The sequence below is a fragment of the Aethalodelphis obliquidens genome, unplaced genomic scaffold (assembly GCF_003676395.1).
Source record: "Aethalodelphis obliquidens isolate GAN/ISIS:26980383/991018 unplaced genomic scaffold, ASM367639v1 scaffold12, whole genome shotgun sequence".
NCBI classification, from domain to species: Eukaryota; Metazoa; Chordata; class Mammalia; order Artiodactyla; family Delphinidae; genus Aethalodelphis; species Aethalodelphis obliquidens.
Window position 1 is genome coordinate 43,249,122 of NW_020837956.1, and position 17,249 is coordinate 43,266,370.

Sequence of the window (17,249 nt, forward strand, 5' to 3'; positions counted from 1 at the left end):
AACCGAACAGCATGCTGGTTATTTACTGTTCATTAAGTGGAGGTGGATCCTCATAAAGGTCTTCATCCTCCTCCTGCACGTGTTGAGCAGGCTGGAGTGGGGGAGGGCTCGTCTCAGGGGTGGCAGAGGTGGGGGAGGGGTGGGGGAGGGGGAAGCAGGGGAGGCAGGCACACTCAGTGTAACTCCATGGAAATACATCGTAACTTCTGACTGTTGTGCTTTTTCATTTCTCTAAAAGTGGGTCTATAGGATCCCAGTCTTCCTTCCACTGTTTGCTTTACTTTCAGTGCCCATATCCTACAAGTTAAAAGCAGTCTTGAATAATCAGAACCCTCTTCCGGATTGTCTGATGTCAGTTTGTTTCTGGCACTGCTACGTCTTCTTCCTCATCGTCTGGCACTGGTTCAGAAGCTCTCATCTCCATCTAGTCATCTTTTGTTAATTCCAGTGTGGTGTCTATTAGCTTTTGAAATTCTCCAAGATCCGTATCTTGAAACCCTTCACAGCAACCCTCTGCCCCCATCTCCTTGGCCATATCTACGATCTATTTCATGATTTCCTTGATTGGCTCTGTTGTAAATCCTCTGAAGTCATGCACGACATCTGGAACAGTTTTCTCCAGCAGAAGTTTATTGTTTCAGGCTTGATGGCTTTCATGACTTTTCCTATAAGCAATAGCATCTTCAGTGGCGTAATCCTTCCAGACTTTCATAATGTTCTCTCTATAGGCGTTTTCTTCCATAGCATCAACAGTTCTTTCTGTAGAGTACCATGTGTGATGAGAGCTTTTAAAGGTCTTGATGATCTCCTGATCTAGAGGCTGGAAATACAGACGTTGTGTTTGAGGCCAAGTACACAACTTGGTGGTCTACTCATGGAGTTGAACTCATGGGGCTCTGGGGGGCCAGGGGCATTGTCCAATATCAAAAGAATTTAAAAGACAGTCCCTTACTGGCAAGGCACTTCCTGATTTCAGGGACCAATCCAGCAAAAGGATTCTTACGATCCAGGCCTTCTTTCTGTACAACCCAAAGATGGACAGCTTACGTTTATCTTTTCCCTTCCAGGTTTGGGGTTTAGCAGTTCTGTAGATGAGGGCAGTCCTGATCATAAACTCCACTGCCTGTGCACAAAGGAGCAGAGTTGGTCTATCCCTTCCTGCCTTAAATCCTGATGCTCGCTTTTCTTCCTTCCTAATAAATGTCCTTGGTTGCATTTTTCTTTCCCAGAATAGGGTCGTTTCATCTGCATTAAAAACCTGTTCAGGCAGATGTCCTATCGCCTCAATGATTTTCTTAATGGCATCTGGGAGCTTGTCTGCTGCCTCTTGGTCAGCAGAAGGTGCTTCTCCTGTTATCTTGACAGTATTTAAGCAGATAATTTACTAAAATTATCAAGCCAGCCTTTGCTGGTATTTGATTCTCCAGCTTTAGATCCTTCACCTTCTTTTTGCTTTAAGCTCTCATATAATGACTTTGCTTGTTCTCAAATCATATTAGAGTCGATAGCAATCCTGCACCCACATAAAAACTGCATTTTTAATACAAGATGAAAAGATATTTCACCAAAGACGCAAAAGGTTTCTGCGCCTGTCGGTGTAGCTGTGGCCGCAGCTTCATGAATTTCCTTTTCTTTAAAAAAAATTGTTTTTTGATGTGGACCATTTTTACAGTCTTTATTGAATTTGTTACAATATTGTTTCTGCTTTATGTTTTGGTTTTTTGGCCACGAGGCATGTGGGATCTTAGCTCCCCAACCAGGGATCCAACCCGCAACCCCCGCATTGGAAGGTGAAGTCTTAACCACTGGACCGCCAGGGAAGTCCCTCCTTTTCATCTTTTACAGCGGTTCTTACACTGAATTTATTTATGCTGGAGTAGTGGGGAGCTGCAGCTGCAGACCTCGATTTACAGTATACATCAAGCAGTTCAGCTTTTGCTTGTAATGACTTTTCTCTGCTTCTTGGAAGCACTTCCAGGACCACTAGTGGCACTTTGTACGGGTCCCATGGTGTTATTCAAGGTTTACGGTATCATACTAAATACAATGGAAAATACACCAGAACCATGAAAGAGAACTTATTACAGTGATACACAGTTTACTGGAGAGATTGCTCCTCATGTGGAGATGATTACTTGCAACACTCAGCTCACCGTAGCGCTATAGCAACAGGAGGTGGTGCACTATTACCGTAGTGCAGTATGTACATTTATGTATGCACATAAGTATGTTCATTTATGCACTTATGATTTAATACTGCAGCCTTACATTTGTTCACATTTCTCTCCACTGCAAATAGTGCCATGTATGGTCTGTAAGTGTGTGTGTCCATAAGTTTTGATAATTTTAACTTTTAGTAAAAGATTTGGGTATATTTTATCATAGCAAATGATAAAATAGACTAGTATCTACATAAATTCCATGCATTCATGACACACCTAACTTTTTCTTAATTCTTTTGATATTTCTAGGTTGTGCATTTCATCTGTGAGTTTTTTCAAATTGTGGCAAATCTCAGACAAATTTTCCAATGTATTTATCGGAAAAAAACCACGTATAAGAGGACCCACACAGTCCAAACCCATGTTATTCAAGGGTCAACAGCGTATGATAAGTTCTGGGAGGAGGGGACTGGAAGTGTCAAAGTGCTGCCGAGGGCACGGAGCCCGTTCTGCCCCTCCCCCTCCGTGCTCTGTATCCATTTGCCCAGTTTTCATGCTGGAAGGAAGTACAGTTGAGAATTGGGCGTGAAACATGACTCATAGCCCTTATATTGATTCCTGGCTGTGCCTTTAGCTTAAATTCACCCCTTCCAGGAGGATCCTCAGGAACAGACCTGTTCTTCTGTATGACCCACCCCCGCCCCCGCCCTAGCAACTTACTCTGGGTCCCGTTCTGCTGGGATGCTGCCTTCTTCTATCAAACGGGATAGTCTATTTTTCATTCATGTTGTGGTGATTAATTTGTTTACCCTCTTACTTTCAGTAGTAAGATGTGAGAGCGTTGAATCTATTTTTATTGATGTTTTAGATCTGAGTGATTACCTAAAATCTGACCCATGTGTATACTTTAAAATACATAGTGTTTCTAAAATTTCCTTGCTAAGAGAATAGGTATCTGTATCATGCTGACATAAAAATCCTGTTCGTCCTCAATATCAATTCCTTGTCAGTGTAGATTAAAAAGCTACTTACCTTATCTCGAGAAGCTCCTCTCACCTGACAATGGAAAAATCTTGGAAGATTTGTTTCTCATGCATATTCTTCCTGAGCATGTATTTTAAAATCTCACCATCATCTTTGGTCACTGGATCCCCTACTCCAGCCAGCCTTGGCTTGTCTGTTTCCCACAGTGATCTCGTGTCTTCTGATCTGTCGATCTGTGTCGGCAGGGGCTGCTCTCCCTATTTTTCGCAGTGTCCTTGCCAGCTCACCTTCTTGCCTGTGCACGTTTCTGCAAACTCAACTCTATTCACCATATGTCCTTGTGAATACTCTCCTTCTTCCTTGACTTTTTAGCTGCATTATTTGTTGCTCGATTCCTATTTTTTTCACATGCTCATCACTTTTTCTCATGCAGCATATCATCCCCAGTTGCGAACACCCATTTTTTATTCAATAAAAGGAAAATTTTAAACTGGTATCTATTTTCAACCTTTTATTTTAAACCTGACCTATTCTTAAGTTCTTTATTAAAAAATGAAATCTTAATTTTTTATATATCCTCACATATATAATTTTATATAAGTACATACGTGGTTCATAAATATGGTTTTTGAAAGCATTTTTTTTCTTTTTCTTTTGGGACTCATTCCCTTTTTCCCATTTCTCCTCTGTCTTAACTTGCACGGCACCCTCTTCCATACTCATCCCAGCACACCCATGTGAACAACAGGAGTGATATTTTTCTCCATGTTTCTATATTCCTACACGTGGGCACGTGTGCAAACACGTAGATACGCATAGGCAGAATATTTTACTGTTGTCTCACAAAAATGCTGTCTTATTATTTATGCTTTACTATAGCTTGTTTGTTTGTGGGTTATTTGTTCCTTTTGCTCAACAACACCTCATGGAAATCCCTGAATCAACTGATACAACTCTAATTCTTTTTAAAGGCTATTTAACATTCCATCGTGTAGATGTACATATTTTATTCAGCCACTCTCTTACTGATAGATATTAACTTTCAGTTTTTTTCCCATGCTGAGCAATGCCACAATTAATATCTTTTAAAGTTAAGTTGTCTACAACATTGGCACTTTTTAAAAGATAAATACCAGGAACGGACATGACAGGTCAAAGGATATATTTTTAAATTTTTAACAGATTTAGTAGATTGCTTTTTAAAAGTTTTTACTACTGCAGAGTCTCATTAGCCATTCCCCACCATATGCACTCCCCACCATGTGCACTGCCATCACATACCTACACTCCCTGCTATGTACACGCGCCACCGTAACATTCCTCACCATATTCATTCCTCATCACTGTTAATGTTGGAGTGTCTTGAGGTGTTTACAAGTCTGAGGGTTGGTTATATCTCCTTGTTAATTGGATAGTTTTTGTCCCTATTAGTGATTTAAATATTTTTTCATACTATTGCTGGTGTTTGGAATTTAATCTTGTCTGAAAAGTCTCTTTATTTCATTGGTTAATTTTTTGCTATTGGAATATTTGTTGCATTTTCAGCCTGTAGGAGTGCTTTGTATATTAAGGGCTTTGTCATTTGGATGACAGTTTATTTTTCTACATGTATCATTTGTCTGTTGATCTTATTTCTCATGTATTTTACTATATGAAAGTTTTAATTTTTATGTAAAAATATATCTGTCACCTATTTTCATAGGTTTGTATTTTTTAGTCAGGGTTAAGGACTTCCCTCCTATACAAGATTGCATTCACGGTATCCTAAATTTTCTTGCAGTGGTTTCTTCTTGCAGTTAGTGGATACTTAACTCTTCATATACTTTAAGATCATTTTACCAATACTCCCCTCGACCCCCAATATGCAATTCTAGTTGAAGTAATATTATGTACTTACATGAATTCTGTGATTTTTATATTAATTACAATAACATTACATACAATAACATTACAATAACATTACATTACATTACTTGGCATTTTTATGATAATCTTCCTATTTTATGCTTTCCATTTGTTGAGATATTATTTTATGTCTTTCCTAAGATTTCATAGTTTCTGTGCCTTTCTTGTTAAATTTATTCCTAAATACTTTGTGATTTTGGTTTGCTGTGTTGAATGGAATGTACTTTCCCATTTATATTTCAGAGTGCTTATTTTAATAGTTGAGAAAGTCTTAATTTGCATATATTTTGTCTTATATCTGATCACCAACCCCAAATCTCTTGTTTATAGTCAGTTGTTAAAAATAGATTCTCTGGTATTTGTACCCTCTTCCCCACCTTGCCAATGCTTATTTCTATATTTTTCTGTTCATAAACTTCTGAGGCCACTGGCCTTCAAAGTGGTGTACCTCTGTCCTTAGGGGGAACACAGAGACTGTGAAAGGGCACCTGGGCATAGGTAATTTAAGAGATACAGTTTACAGATGACCAGTTTCCACACATGTTCTTTCTTAAAGCCAGTCCAAGTGAGAACATGATGTTCAGGCTACCCTCTCTCTCTTCTATCCTTTCACAGTACTTTTTTTCACACTTGAATAAGAAAAGCAAACCCCAAACCATCTTAATCATACTACAGTACATTGTCCCCAAAATGAAAGAACAATGATCCAGTGTGAAATATGGGTGTTAATGTTGGTATAGTTAGTTAAGTCTGATGAGCAGTAAATACTTTGTAGATTAGGTGATTTACATTTTTTTTTTTTTTTGCTTTCAACAAAACTGAAGAGAGACCTAATGGCACTGTTATCTGAATTTATAATAAGAATAGTAATTAATATTATCATTATATATTAATTATTTTAAAAATCACATAGCTACTTATCACCAAAATAAAAAATTGTAATAGTAATAGTTTATTATTTCATAAGTAATATTTTATTATTGCTATTGTTTTGATGATAGATAACTATGCAGTTTTTTTTACCTCTATCTTAGAAGGGACATAAAAAAATTCTGTTACATTCCTATAAAATATCTCTTTCTTGCCCTCTCTAGTTTTTATAACAACCAGCTTCCTTAATACCTAACACCTATATCTTTAAAAAAGAACACTGAAATACAATTTTATGTTGAAACTATGTCATTCCAGAAATAATACTCATCCCGTGTATATGAACTAATTTTTAAAAGTCTCGTCCACTTATTGAGATGCATTTCAAATAACCTTTTACTTTCCTGTTTAGTAAATTAACAAATTCATACTATATTTAAAGTTTTGATCAATGTGTGCTAATAATGATTATGATAACTCAATCTATAAGAAATTATTTAATAGGTGATCATGTTACATAAAATACAATTTTAAAAGTAAATTTATGTACAAATTTGTATTGTAGACACTTACATAAAGTACAATATTAATACATTGCTAGAAAATCTTTGGGACAAATTAAATGAAAATATGATTTGAAGGTTAAAAATGAAAAACATCTTGTTGATTTTCTTTAATGAATGCTGATAGGTTCAGATCACTATCATATTTAGATCCTTTTATCCACAAAGGGAGTGAGATGAATGTTTAAGTAATTGATATTGAAATATGCTAAAAAGTACACCCTTAAGCTTACAGTTAACAATTTTAGGTATCAATTTAAAAACATACAAGTGAATACTTGCTGTTTAAAAATTACTTTAGATGTTAAACAAGCAAGAATGTCTGAAAATCACTGGCTTGGGGATTACAGACTTGGCTTATTCAGGTATTTTCTGGAAAAAGAGGTGTCTGTATTTTTCATGAATGTGTAATTGCAAGGCCATGAGTTGCAGTTTATGTGCGTCTGGTCATACGGCTATCAGACATTTACCATCTGCCTTACGTTTGGTCTATTTTCGGGTAGAAAATAGGAATACCTGAGGAATATTCAGGTATTCCTCTTGATTTAAAGATGATAAAATAATGATATTTCTATCAGAGTGATTTAAAATATTTGCTTAACGAGAACAAGCTTTGACATTCTTGGGTATTTTATATACTAATAAGTTTTCTAAATGTTCCCCCTCTTTTATTTATCTATTTACTTTTTTTCAGGTAACAGAAATGAATATAATCTCTATCCTGAACTTTCCAGCTACCGGGAGAGAGTTGGTAAATGAAAATATCTCTGTTTTACAAATGATTCACAACCATCTTATAATCACGAACTTCCTAGTTTGTGATTATAATCTGGCAGCTTGTGAAAATATCTGGGAAGTTGTTTAGCGCCGCTTCTTTGATTTATGGGATATCCACGTTATCTTGAGAAGCACTTCATTTAAAACATGCTCTGGGGCTTCCCTGGTGGCGCAGTGGTTGAGAGTCCACCTGCCGATGCAGGGGACACGGGTTCGTGTCCCGGTCCGGGAAGATGGGCCCGTGAGCCATGGCCGCTGGGCCTGCGCGTCCAGAGCCTGTGCTCCGCAACGGGAGAGGCCACAGCAGTGAGAGGCCCGGGTACCGAAAAAAAACAAAAACAAACATGCTCTACACAGTTAGAATGATTAAACTTGATAAGGTCAACAGACAGGCTGGACTTGCTTGGTGAAGGGGGCCCATCGGGACCTGAGGGATAAGGGACATTAGCTACAATTGAGCCGAGGCTGTGGTCCACCCCCGCCCCCCAATGTGGATCACCCCCAAGAAGGCCTTGGCAAAGTGACTCTGGGAAGTAGGGTTCCTTTTCTCAGATTTCTCTGAAGTCTGTACCTGTAGTATAGATGCCTAATAAATATTAGAAATATCTCTTAAAAAGCAATAAGGGAAAATGTCTAATAAGAAGAAACAAAACCCTAACTGGGCTCTGGAGACAGAGGCTCCGACTTACAGCCAATACTCTCATTCACTGGCTTTGTGATCCAAACACAATGTTACTTCCCATGGTTGGGTGGGTGGTTGGGTTTTGCTTTTATATTTGAGGGTAGGACGAGTTAAGTGGTATAAACAGTACGTAATAAGTTAATATAAATATTTATTTTAGTTCTTTCTCAAAATATAAGAGTTTTGAAGAAGAAAATGTAAGGAAAGATTTAAAGTCTATTTAAAAAGTAAATCTTACTTTACATTACCGTGTGAAACGGTTAAATTCTTACCAAGGGCTTCCTTACACCTGGTCTATCAGCCTTGCAGGGAAAAGTCACAACCCACAGTCCTCAGGCTCGAGCTGAAAACCCATTTGAGCGGGACATCTGGCTCCCCACAGCCTGTCCCATGCCCACAGACGAGCTGCAATTTTGCCCGGGCATAACGATAATTCTCCAGATTGTACGTACTTTTGCTTTGCACCCTTTGGAAGCTCCAAACCACCTTGTCATCTGGCCTCTCGGTGAGACAAGCCTTGAGCGTCCACAGCCCTGTTTACTGGGGTGTTTTGTAACTGAAGGTCTGTACCTCCTCGGTCAGCCTCCATCATCCTCTTCTCATCCACCCCACGACTGTCAGTGACACTTTGGGCACAGTGGGCGGCTCTCTCTTGTGGGGCTGTCCTGTGCTGTGCGGATTTCAGCAGTACCCATGCACTAAGCCCACTCGATGCCCCCTCCCCAGGGGGTGTGACAACCATAAAAGGCCCAGACTTTGCCTTTTGAGAACCGCTGGTCTGGTGGCCTCACCTGGTAGCCTCATCCGGCTCACTCGCCATTGACCCTTACACTCCTACAGAGGACATGGTCACCAAAGTTATAGACGCCGCACGTAGCCTGGAGGGACATGGCGCTAGGATCAAGTCAGCCACCCGGCTCATCACTGCAGTAAATGTGAAGCAAAACATCGCTGTGTTCTCTTATTTCTGGTTGCTTCTTGAAGGGGAACTTCCAAAGGCTGAGATTCTTCTGAGTCATGTCTTGGGCCAGATGTGTCGGTTGCATATGGGTTACGTCACGCAGGCTCCGCTGAGAAGTAAAGTAGCAGCATCCCGCGGGCACAGACCTGCTAATTATGAGCCTCAGAGCAGCTGCCAGTCGCCAAAGCTGATTGTAATCTGGTTCCTGTCAAGCGTAGCCCTGATTTGGGAGAGAAAAATAACCTCTATTTGAATTAAACTTGAATATTTTGCTGAAAATGGTCAATTGCTTCAGAGATCCTCCAGATTCTTTTGAGTGCAGGAATATAAAACTTGAAGGCATATACTGCTCAGAAGGAAGGCGTCTGTGAACGCTGGCTGCTATAGTGACCCAGTGGGCTTTGCGTCCGTGGTTTCCAGGGTGGTCTCCCTTCCTGGAAGAACATATCTCCTTGGCTCACCTTTCCTAATGAAGTATTTTGTGGGCATTAAACTTCTCCTTATGGAAATTATCACAAATATTTACAGTAAAGAGGAACTTTAAGTCGTTTTGAGCTTATTGAAGAACAAGCTAGCAGCAGGGCATGGCACTGGCCTGTGAACTGGTCCCTCCTGGGAGCACCTGCCCTTACTCGGCCGGGCTCACTCCTTCGTTTTCATGTGAATGAACTTTGCCAACGACCCCTCAACTCCCGACTCTTCTACACTCCTGCCAGGAGGTAGAGGGATTTGCCTGACTGGTGAGTTGGCTGAGGAATCTGGCACCCCTCTGTCGGCCTGTCTTAGCCACACTCTTCACTAGCTCTACCAGCCACGACACCTCCCTCTCTGCCTCACCTCTGTTCGAAACTCAGGTGGGAAGAGGAGCGTTGACTGTTGGCCTCCTCAAACCCAGCAGCACCACCTTGTCCTCTGCTGCAACTCAGAGCCATCTGCTTTGCCCTTATACCCATCTTTCCCATTATCTTATTTGGAAACCGCAATTCAGAGGCAATGGCAACCCCTGGTCGGGGGGCAGGGATTGAACCAAGTCTGTGATCCCCTCTGTCTTTTCTTTAGGTCATAACGTCTTTCTTCCTCTGACTTATTCATCACAAAATATATTTCTAAAACTGCTAAAAACAAATTCAGTTATCAGTGATTACTAGGGGTCCTCAGCATCGGTTGTTCTCATTATTTGCACAGTCTGGATAACTCAGTGATGCAGGCAAATACACTAGTTCCCCTTGAAAGTCCGCCTGACAAAAGTCAAATGCACTGATGAACCTGAGTTCAGTCTGTTGGATGCAATTTCAGACTCATGGTTGCTGAGGACCTGGGGTGTAATCTCAGCAGTGATTAAGATTGCCTGGAGACAGACTTCCAGATTCAGATCTCCCCGCCTTGGGCAAATCACTTCACATCTGCAAGTCTCAGGTTCATATTCTGTGAAGTGGCGATGCGGGAGCTGCCTCCTAGGAAGTGCGGGACGAGGGTGCTCATCCCAGTGCCCGGCTCGGGCTACAGGAGCTGCTCTTATCATAGCCACACCGAATGACACCTGTTATCATGTTGGTCACCATTCCTATGCATCTCTGATTTTGTAATCAGTGCTACAAATGTGTACATGTATGGCAGCTAAGATGGCTCTGGCTTCCAGAACATTCCCTGATATTCACAAGCACTCTCTTTTTACGTGCTTCTTTCTATTATCCGAAATGTCTGGGAGACAAGAGGGGGAGGAAGAGTTACTCAAGGGTTTTCATTAATTAAGTTCGGTTAATTGAGATTGAGCTTTATATATGGAGGTCATAAATGTAATTATTGATATAGGAAAATAGTTTTCAGAATGATTTTTTTCCTTTAACATTAACTTACATTCTTCTGATCTAATCACAGTGAGGCATGGCATTTCTGCACGTCCCATCTCAATGTAGTATTATAGCTACTTTTCAAAGTACATAGTAACGACTGTTCATTCATATGTGTTAGTAGTCATTTAACTGGTTTTGATTTTATCCAGACTATATCAAAATTTTATTCTTTTAATGACACACTTTTAATCTTATTTCTTAAAATTAACAGGTTAAAAGTAAATAACAGTATAAAATATAAAAATATACAGAACTTTTCTATTTTATAGAGAAAAACTGTACCAGTAATACCACTAATATAATTATATTAGCTATTATTAAAGTTATTTCTTTAGGAGAACTCAACTACATGGTACATGCTTTATTGAAAGAACTCTGGCCCCATCTTGTGTGAGATACACATTCAGTGCTTCAGTAAATGTAGTTTAACTAGAGTGTTGACTATTTTCATTTCTTACTAATAGTCCAAGGTCACTTTATTTTTTCTTATTATAGTATTATAGGCTCAAATAAGTAACTGGATTTAGAATTTGGTTATTTATATTTTCAGTACAACTGTACTGAGATGCATTTAACAAGCATCTAATTGCACAAAATTATACGAAACATGGAAATGCCAAATTCCATGTAGCTGAGTACCCAGAAAGTATCTGTTTCTTTATATTTATTATGATGCTATACAGTTTGTAATATTTAATGTCTTTTACTCATGTTACCCACTCAATTCTCAAGGTATTTTTTTCCCAATATGGGTTGAAGTTCTGGTTAAATATATGTAGACATGCTTCTTGATGTGCTAATTTGAATTTCATCTCTCTTTTGAGAGAAAGGATCAAGTAAGTACAGAAATGAAAATAGCCGTAAAACCTGGGGAAAAGAAATGTCTACTGATGAATCAGCAAATGCATCCAAGCTGGAATCCTCATTATCGATGACCACAGAGCACGGTTTTTAAATTGAATCTTTTATGATACAATCAAGTGCATAAATATCATCTTTTATCTAATAGCTATAATTCATTGAAGCTACCATGACTATTCTATTAAAATTGGAAAAACAATAATATTATCTTATAGTTTAGTCAAAATTTAAACAATTATAACCACAAATATTTGCCAAACACATATTTAAGTACATAGCAATATGCAGTTTGACTTGTGTGGATTTAGGAAATGTTATTACCAAATATTTACTCTTTACAAAGAAGAAAAGCGTAAGTTTAATAAAGTGATGAAAATTACACAGACCATGTGCTGTGAGTTCTGCTGGCCTCTGACATCAGAATGCCAAGCCCTGAGCTGCTAATTTATATCTTACCCGCACACACTTCCAGTGTTTCTCATAAAAATGTGAATAAATGCTTTTTTCTTGTTTTAGGCAATTTGAACCAACCTCTTGAAGTGACAGCACTATATTCTTTTGAAGGACAACAGCCAGGAGATTTGAATTTTCAAGCTGGAGACAGAATCACAGTTATATCAAAAACAGATTCACATTTTGATTGGTGGGAAGGAAACCTTCGAGGTCAAACTGGCATTTTTCCAGCCAACTATGTTACCATGAATTAAAGTTTATATTATTTTCTTCTTTGAGAATTACAAAAAAATATTACTACACTGGCAGGATTTACTATTCAGCTAAACAACGTTTAGTATAAGTTTAAAAACACTTCTGTTTATTCTGTAAACTTTTATCCAGTATGTAAAAGATTTTGTTTATATATGTAGATATAGATATATATATATATATAGTTACATATCTTTAAATACTTTCCACTGATTTTTATCACATATACTATTTAATAGTTTAATATCCTCTAATTTATATAGTCACATTTCTTTTGTGTTCATTTTCAAACATCACTAAACATCTGATTTGGCTAGGTATATGATGACTATTTTATCTGGAGAATCTTAAGGATAGGGGCATGAATACCAATTTATATATTTGCAAAGTGACTAGAAAAGAATAAATCAGCTTAAATAGTGTATTAAGTAATACTTATAGTTGTAGGTATTAACTAGAATATTAATCCTTAAAAATTATCTCTATACCTTCAAAAATTGTATGTAAGAAACACGCTATGACAAAGAAATTCAACCCCTATGCATTAAAAAAAGATGACATCTGTTAACTTTCCTTCTTTATGAGGTTATGCTTGTTCATTGGTAGCAGTAGAATAAAGTTATGTTGATATGGTTCCGTTGTCCCTAAATAAATGTTTTTAAAATGTGAAGTTAATGTCTTGATTTTGTTTTTCTTATTTTCTTTTTGTAAAGTAACCAGAGGTCTGTGGTTGGTCTAGATGTTAAAACCCACCTCCATGACTATGCTACTGACCTCTTTTTTTCAGCTTTATTAATATATAATTGACAAATAAAGTTGTACAATATTTAAAGGGTACAACATGATGCTTTGAAATACATATGCATTGCGAAAGGATCCCCACTTAGTTAATTAACACATCCATCATCTCACATATTTACTTTTTTGTGGGTGTGAGAACACTTAAGTTCTACTCTCTCAGCAAATTTCAGTTGTACGATGCAATATCATCAACCATAGTCACCGTGCTGTACACTAGATCCCCAGAACATATTCGTCTTAGAAACTGGAAGTTTGTATTCTTTGACCAACATCTCTTAATTTCCCCCACCTCCTGACCCCTGGTAACCACCAATCAACTCTCTGTTTCTAGGAGTTTGGCTTTTTTAGCTTCCCATATGAGATCGTACACTATTTGTCTTTCTCTGACTGACTTATTTCACTTAGCATAATACCCTCAAGTTCCATCCATATTGTTGCAAATTCCAGGATTTTCTGCTTTTATTTATATACGCCACATTTTCTTTGTCCATTCATCCGTTGATGGACACTTAGGGTTTTCTACATATAATAACATGCCATCTGCAAACAGAGATAACCTTACTTCTTCCTTTCCAATTTGTATGCTTTTCATTTATTTTTCTTGCCTAATTGCTCTGGCTAGGGCTTCCAGTACTATGCTGAATAGAAGTGGTGACAGTGGACATCCTGATCTTGGAGGGAAATTTTTCACATTTTCACCGTCGAGTATGATGTTATCTGTGGGCTGGCCATATATGAGCATGTTGTTTAGTATCCACATATTTGTGAATTTTCCAGTTTTCTTCTTATAGTAGATTTCTAGTTTCATATCACTGTGGTCAGAAAAGATGCTTGATGTGATTTCAACATTAAATTTATAAAGACCTGTTTTGCACCTAACATAGGCTCTATCCTGGAGAATGTTCCATGTGCACTTGAGAAGAATGTGTATTCTTCTGCTATTGGTCTAACATGTTATTTAAAGACAATGTTTCTTTATTGATTTTCTGTCTGGATGATCTATCTATTGGTGAAAGTGGGGTATCAAAGTACCCCACTATTATTGTATTGCTGTCTATTTCCACTTTTAGGTCTATTAATACTTGCTTTATATATTTAGGTGCTCCTATGTTGGGCACATAAATAATTACAAATGTCATTGCCTCTGGTTGAATTGACCACTTTATCTATATAATGACATTCTTTGTTCTTATGACAGTATTTGGCTTAAAGTCTATTTTTTCTGATATAAGTATAGCTACCTCTGCTTTCTTTTGGTTTCCATTTATGTGGAATATCTTTTTCCATCCCTTCACTTTCAGTCTGCCTGTGTCCTTAAAGCTGAAGTGAGTCTCTTGTAGGCAGCATATAGTTGAGTCTTTTTTTTTTAATCCATTCAGCCAGTCTATGTCTTTTGATTAGAGAATTTAGTCTATTTACACTTAAAGTAATAATTGGTAGGTACGGACTTACTATTGCCACTTTGTTCATTGTTTTCTGGTGGTTTTGTGATTCCTTTGTTCCTATATTCCCCTCTTGCACTCATTCTTTGTGATTTGATACTTTTCTGTAGTGGTCTGCTTAGATTCCTTTCTCTTCATCTTTTGTGTATCTACTGTAGATTTTTGCTTTGTGGTTACCATGAGGGATTATATAAAACATCTTATATTTATAACAGTCTGTTTTAGGTTGATAACAACTTAGCACACATATTAAAGCTCTGCATTTGTACTCTCCCCCCCTCCATTTTATGTTTTTAATGTTACAATTTATCTCTTTTACCTGTGTGTACATCAACAAGTTCTTGTAATTATAGTTATTTTGATGCTTTGTTATTTAACCTTCACACTAGATTTGTAAGTGATTTAACCACCACCACGATTACAACAGTAGAGTGTTCTGAATTTAACTCTAACCCTAGACTATTGTCACAGCTTCCAGTTTTGATTCCTTGCTTCCACACAGCAGCCAAACGATCCTTATGCTCCAGATTTTTATCCTGCTTTGTGTTCTTATAGACTTACATTTTATACAAACATGTGTTGACTTTTTTATAACGTAATTCATAAGACATGGAAAAAGAAATGAAGACTCGCATTATCATCACCCAGCAAGAAATAAAACACTCTTCCCAATCTCCCTCCCTTTCTGACTCAAAGGTAATCATCATCCTGAAATAGCTGTTTATTAATTCCATATATTTCTTTACACTTTTATGACATATGTATGTGTCCCTAAGCGCTATGTGGTATTGTCTTGCATACTTGCAAGCTTACAAAATTTAAACCTTTAAACTTATAAAAATTATACAGTGAATGCACTCATTTGCAATGGGATTATCATAAATTATGATGTATACATTCAAGGAATTAAAAGGGTGGAGAATTTCAGCAGAAAATTGACACTACAGGAGAGAAATGAAAAAAAATTGGAGTTGAAAAATAGAATAAATCAAAAACACAATAAGTGGATTTAACAGTAATTTAGACATAGCAAAAAGAGAATCATTAAGCTGAAGGTAGGTCTAAAGCATAGTGAGTTGAAAAATTTGAAAATACAGGAAAGACTTGTCTGCTCATTTTTCCACACTGATCGGATTACAAGACTTTATGATATTTTTTAAATGTAGCAAGTTAAGCAATTCTTCTCACTTTTTTTTTTTTTTGCAGGTTTCCCTGGCTGTTCTTTTTGTTTATTTTCATGTGTGAACTTAAGAATCAACTTAACCATCTCCAGAAAAAAGACTTACTATTTTTTCAGTGGGACTGTGTTAAATTATATTAATTATATATATATATATATATATATATATAAATTAAAAAAACGTAAGGAAAATTGTCATCCTTATGATGTTCACTTGTCCAAAGCGAGGATAATGGCTGTCTTTCTGTTTGTCCAAGTCTAATGCTGTTTTAGGAGTGTTTTAAAGCTCTCACGTGATATTCGCATATTTCCTGTTAAGGTTACGTCTCGGCACTTCGTCGTTTTGGTGGGTATCTTAGCTTCGCATCTGCCTACTTTAAATATCTCATCATCTCATTTGTTTACATGCCTCCCGTTTCACCAAAGGTCCTTGAGGAGAAGACCAAGTCTTATTCAACTTTATATTTTCAGTGCCCAGCAAATGCTCTGTTACTGAATGAATTTCCCTTTCTCAATTAAGGAAACAAAGAGAAGACTCAAGAAAATTAAACCGTTTGCAAAGGGTCACAGACTGTTAAAAAGAACTGGAACTTAAAATACACTCTTCTGAGTCTACAGAAACAGTCTATATTTAATGAAATTAAACAAAATCCTCCAACCATTATTCATATATCATATTTGTTTTACACTTAAGACTTCACTAGTAGTCAGCTTTTGTAAAAAAGAAAAATTTCTTTTCTCACCCAAGATGTTCATGAGCATTTCTTCAATATTATCTACAATTTGGAAATTTTATCAAGAGTTTCAATTAGAATTAAAAATACTTAAAAAAAAAAAAAAAAGCTAGAGGCCTAAACACCTTCTGAGTTTTGTCTTTTGTCATCTAGAGTATTTTCTGTACACTCTCTCTTCAATTTCAGTATTCTCATTTTCCTGCCTATTTAAGTACCTCGTTAATTTATGGTCACATTGAGTGGCCTGGGCTTTGAGACTCAACATCCTGTGCTGTCAGGGCTGCATTTACAAAAGACAGTAGTAAATTTTAACAACTACCCCCCCAAATGTTTCCAACATCACCAGGCCTCTTCTTTGTGAAGATGTGTCCCAATGTGGTTTTACCTTACTGCTTCTAGGAAAGGTAAAATGAGGCCACGGGGTTTCCTGAAAACACATGTGACAGAGTAGCCAACTCAGTCAGACCAGAGAGAGACAGCAGGCAGGAAAACGTCGACAGCACAGCCGCTGTCGGACAGTTAGGACGGCTGAGCCCAGAGTGCTGGACACCGAAAGGCAGATCTCCCTGCCTCAGAATGGGGCGCATTTTAAATCTGACTGTCACAGAGAATTTATGAGATGGTCCCTCTTCCCAAAAGCTTGAAATGTAAAGATCGGCCTTGGTCAGATCCCTCAGTGCTTGGCATGGTTTTGTGCGTAGACATCGTGCTCAGCCAGTTACCTGCTCTAACAGCTTAGAAATTCACTCCTGAAGACACTAGCTTGGCA

At 37.6% G+C, this 17,249-nt stretch overlaps 1 protein-coding gene across 2 annotated transcripts in view; it reads left to right on the forward strand.

Annotated features, from left to right (window-relative positions):
* The window catches only part of SH3YL1 (SH3 and SYLF domain containing 1), a 46,055-nt gene extending 33,062 nt beyond the window's left edge, over positions 1-12,993 (forward strand). For both annotated transcript variants that reach the window (XM_027113886.1, XM_027113885.1), the window contains 2 exons: positions 7,179-7,235; positions 12,135-12,993. In XM_027113886.1, the coding sequence (XP_026969687.1) occupies positions 7,179-7,235; positions 12,135-12,325 (248 nt within the window). In that variant the 3' untranslated portion in view covers positions 12,326-12,993. The remainder of the gene's footprint in view (positions 1-7,178; positions 7,236-12,134) is intronic.
* Positions 12,994-17,249: the final 4,256 nt, after the last annotated feature.